This window comes from Lissotriton vulgaris, chromosome 10 (genome assembly GCF_964263255.1).
Source record: "Lissotriton vulgaris chromosome 10, aLisVul1.2, whole genome shotgun sequence".
NCBI classification, from domain to species: Eukaryota; Metazoa; Chordata; class Amphibia; order Caudata; family Salamandridae; genus Lissotriton; species Lissotriton vulgaris.
In genome coordinates, this window is record NC_141698.1 from 647,671,779 (window position 1) to 647,676,245 (window position 4,467).

Here is a 4,467-nt window from a genome sequence, read left to right on the forward strand (position 1 = left end):
ACAGCACATCAGAGCAACAGGCCCAGTGTCCTTGGCAGGGCAGGGTACAGCACCTCAGAGCAACAGGCCCAGAGTCCTTGGCAGGGGAGAGCACATCAGAGCAACAGGCCCAGTGTCCTTGGCAGGGCAGGGTACAGCACATCAGAGCAACAGGCCCAGTGTCCTTGGCAGGGCAGGGTACAGCACCTCAGAGCAACAGGCCCAGAGTCCTTGGCAGGGGAGAGCACATCAGAGCAACAGGCCCTGGAACACACCCACATCGCTAACAATGGTGTACTGTAGCACACCTATGTGTGGCACAGGCGTCTGAGGGTGTTGACAACTCACTCCTGGCTGTCATGTGGAGTGGAACCTGGCTGTGTGTCAGGGACTGCAGGTCGACTTGACTGGTGTGACAGAGGGACATGTGGTGTGGCTATAACAGAGGGCCTGCAAGGTGGAGGGCTGTGCGGACCAGGTGGCACCGTGGCACGTGGAGGTGGAGTCATGCACGCCCTTGACACAGTGTGGGTGGGAGAGGTTGGAGGGGTGCCCTTCCACTTCTTAGGAATATGAATTTGCTTCCCTGTCATGGGGTTGATGGGAAGTGGCGTTGACACCACCTGCACACCCCCCAACTGTTCCACTTCAGGGGCAGACACTGCCACTCCCTCTGGAGAAGTGCTTGATCCTGCAGTACGCTTGTGCTGGCTACGCCTCCGGGCCACTTTAGCCTCTCTGGAAGGTGTACCCCCCACAGTGACCACCTTCCCACTTACCCCAGGGATGGCCATTACACTGCCCTCCTGCCCCTTCTTGCCAGGGATGGCCACTACCCTGCCCTCCTGTCCCTTCTTGCCAGGGATGGCCACTACACTGCCCTCCTGTCCCTTCTTGCCAGGGATGGCCACTACACTGCCCTCCTGCCCCTTCTTGCCAGGGATGGCCACTACCCTGCCCTCCTGTCCCTTCTTGCCAGGGATGGCCACTACACTGCCCTCCTGTCCCTTCTTGCCAGGGATGGCCACTACACTGCCCTTCTTTGCCACAATGACTGGGCTGGTCACAGCAGGGCTTCCCTCCACCTGCCTCGATGTACTTTGTTCTGGGGTTGATGTGGTAGGTGGGTGTGTCCCTGTGTTCACCCCAGGTGTAGTCATGACATCCCACACATCCTCTGTGGGCATAGCAGAGTCAATATCTGGTGATGGCTCAGCAGCATGTGAGCCTGATGTCTGACACAATGTTGTTCTGGCCTTGCTCTTCTGTGACTCCACCTGGTCTGTGCATATTGGGGGGTCCCTGCCCTTCTTTGGGGATGGAGTCTGTGGACGGGATTGTTTGCTTTGGGTCTGAGCTGTGCTCCTAGTGTTGTAACGTTTACTTGATGTATGTCCCAAGTGCTCACTGTCATCTGATGTGGCCACTGACTGGGTGGACGTCACAGGCACCTGAGTTGCAAAGGGGGCATGTTGGAGGGCTGACGTCACTGTACCTGACAATGACAGGAGTGTACGATGTAGGCCACCCACGTCAGAGTGTATGCCCTCCATGAATGCCAGAACCTGCCCTATTTTGTAATCGTGGGCACTGAAGGCATTCAGCAGGGCGGTCTGGCCCACGCAAAGTTGCCGCAGGAGCTCTACGCACTCTGCACTGAGGGCAGCAGGGGGGACAGGTGCAGGTGCTGCGGTGCCATGTGTGAATGTCACACGTCCCCTCTTAGTGACACGGATACGGCCAGCCCCAGAGGAAGTGGATGGGAGGGTGGGCAGTGGCCGTTGGTAGTCAGATGCAGCAGCAGAGTCCCCATCCCCTGTGGCTGCTAACAGGGACTCATCCCCCCTGCCATCAGATGAAGTGGTACTCTGTGTCTCAGCCACAGATTCCTCATGCATACTCCTGTCACCCTCAGTAGCGCTGGTGTGGTCAGTGTCACTTTGCTCCGTCTCACCCTGCTCTGCTGCCGCTGTCGTGCTGGTCTCCCCACCACTTTCAGGATCATGTTCCGCCGTGGTGTCTTCCGAATCTGCATTAGTGACAGAAACATGGTTGTATAAGTGTCATAGTCTGGTCACACGATATCAGAGCAATGCAGCACATGAGAGGCCTAGAGCTACATGGTAACCATCACACCCTCAAATCATTGTGCTGCTACACACCAGTTACACCACAACTGAGCCTGTCATGCGGACAAACAGGCAGGAGTGGACCAATGTCGATGACACACAGCACTACACCCTGCCCATGGATGGTGTTCCCCTAGCCCACATGGACCTGCCCCACGGACATGATGTAGCCACAACTAACATCACCACTTCCAGAGCCTAAAGGGATCCAGAGGGGAATACACACACCTGTTTTGTCTACACATGCCACATTGTCAAATAGGCCATTACAATCACCATGTGCCAATGTGGGTTCACATTGTTGTCAGATGTGTGGGCCACTACCATGCAGGTGCATGCAAAGTACACTGACATGGTGTAACACTCATTAAGTGGACACAGCTGTACAGCATAATAGGGACTACACCCACCATCACAAAGAAGAGTGACCATGTGGACAACAAAATATATGTCAAGGACTGAAAACTGCAGCCAGGAGATGCAGAGTAAGGCCATGGTGGGCCAATGCCTCATACAGACACACATCACAGTTGCCACTCACATCACATATCACAGCATGGCAGCACACGCACATCACATGTGTCACCGCAGACACAGGCACTCTACACATGCATCCACTCCCAGACAAACTCTCCCTCCCCGGATACTCACCATCGCTGTCTTGCTGCTGAAGCCCCTTCAGACGTGCATCCAGGTCTGGATAGGTCACTGCCAGTATGCGTGCCATCAGCGGAGTCATGGTGCGGCGTGCCACACGCCCTGTGCGTGGTACCATCCCCAACTTCATCTCTGCCACTTGCTTAGCCAGCCGGCTGATGTCGTCCCACCTCTTGTGACAGTGTGTGTGTCGTCTGTTTGATACCCCCAGGGCTCGCACCTTTGCTGCTATGGCCCTCCAGACAGCCTTACGTTGGTGTACTTTGAGCTGCAGGTACGAGAGTAAAGAAGGACTAATGAACATTTACACATTGTCATATGTCAGCATCTATCAGTACAGCAGCCAGACACTGAATCAGGACGCACAGTGACCCCCCTCCCTCCAGAACTGGGGGTACCCTCACAAGGCCACTCTGCATGGCATAAACATTAGTGAATGCATGCACACATTGAGCTTCGTAGTCTCCATGATTATCACACTGAAGAATGATGATTCAACACAAATGCATCGACAGCACTGTATAAATCATAAATTGTACAGGGCATTGATGTGGCATATCCACTAATCAGTGTGCAGCAACTGTAGCATGTAAGTTGGCTGATGGACAAACTTTGGAAGGGCAGCCACTGAACCTACTCTGTGGGGCACACTGACTATGACTACAGGGGCACCCTGAAATTACATCACAAGCGGACACTGTCCAACCAGCTACAAGGCAAACAACCGTTGGTCATGTCTGCCCCAAAAAGTAGCACATCCCACTCACACATACAAGTATTGGCCTAGGACAGAGTCATAATGCAAAACACACACTCCCACCACCTGCAAACATCTTGTCTGTCAGTGTTTGTCAGCACCACACATCCAAAATAACATACAGCTGCATCATGAATACACGTCTGACACCACCCTGCCCTACAGCTCCCTACATGGTGACTTACCACGACATTGGGGCCACCAAACAGCCGTGGGTACTGTGCCAGCACCTCGTTCACAAGGACATCCAGCTCCTCACTCGTGAATGGACTGGCACGGATCTTATCTGTTCTTGACATCCCTGTGGATATGGCAGACCTGTGGCAGAAGTGAGTTGTGAGGTGTCCCAGGCAGCAGGCTCTGTGAGCAGCAGGAGAGGGTCCCAGGCAGCAGCAGGAGAGGGTCCCAGGCAGCAGCAGGAGAGGGTCCCAGGCAGCAGCAGGAGAGGGTCCCAGGCAGCAGCAGGAGAGGGTCCCAGGCAGCAGCAGGAGAGGGTCCCAGGCAGCAGCAGGAGAGGGTCCCAGGCAGCAGCAGGAGAGGGTCCCAGGCAGCAGCAGGAGAGGGTCCCAGGCAGCAGCAGGAGAGGGTCTCAGGCAGCAGCAGGAGAGGGTCCCAGGCAGCAGCAGGAGAGGGTCTCAGGCAGCAGCAGGAGAGGGTCCCAGGCAGCAGCAGGAGAGGGTCTCAGGCAGCAGCAGGAGAGGGTCCCAGGCAGCAGCAGGAGAGGGTCCCAGGCAGCAGCAGGAGAGGGTCTCAGGCAGCAGCAGGAGAGGGTCCCAGGCAGCAGCAGGAGAGGGTCTCAGGCAGCAGCAGGAGAGGGTCCCAGGCAGCAGCAGGAGAGGGTCCCAGGCAGCAGGCTCTGTGAGCAGTGGGAATGTGTGGCTCACTCCCACAGATTTATAGGCCCATGGGGTCGTTAGGAAGCTGATAAGGTGCTACAATTGGTTG

The 4,467-nt window shown here is 55.8% G+C and overlaps 1 protein-coding gene across 1 annotated transcript; it reads right to left on the reverse strand.

Annotated features, from left to right (window-relative positions):
• Window positions 1-276: 276 nt before the first annotated feature.
• LOC147688632 (uncharacterized) lies at window positions 277-3,834 on the reverse strand. Its single transcript, XM_086939951.1, has 2 exons — window positions 2,760-3,834; window positions 277-2,008 (listed from the first exon to the last, which is right to left on the reverse strand). The coding sequence occupies exons 1-2, from the start codon at window positions 3,067-3,069 to the stop codon at window positions 324-326; spliced, it is 1,995 nt and encodes a 664-aa protein (XP_086796077.1). The 5' UTR covers window positions 3,070-3,834; the 3' UTR covers window positions 277-323.
• Window positions 3,835-4,467: the final 633 nt, after the last annotated feature.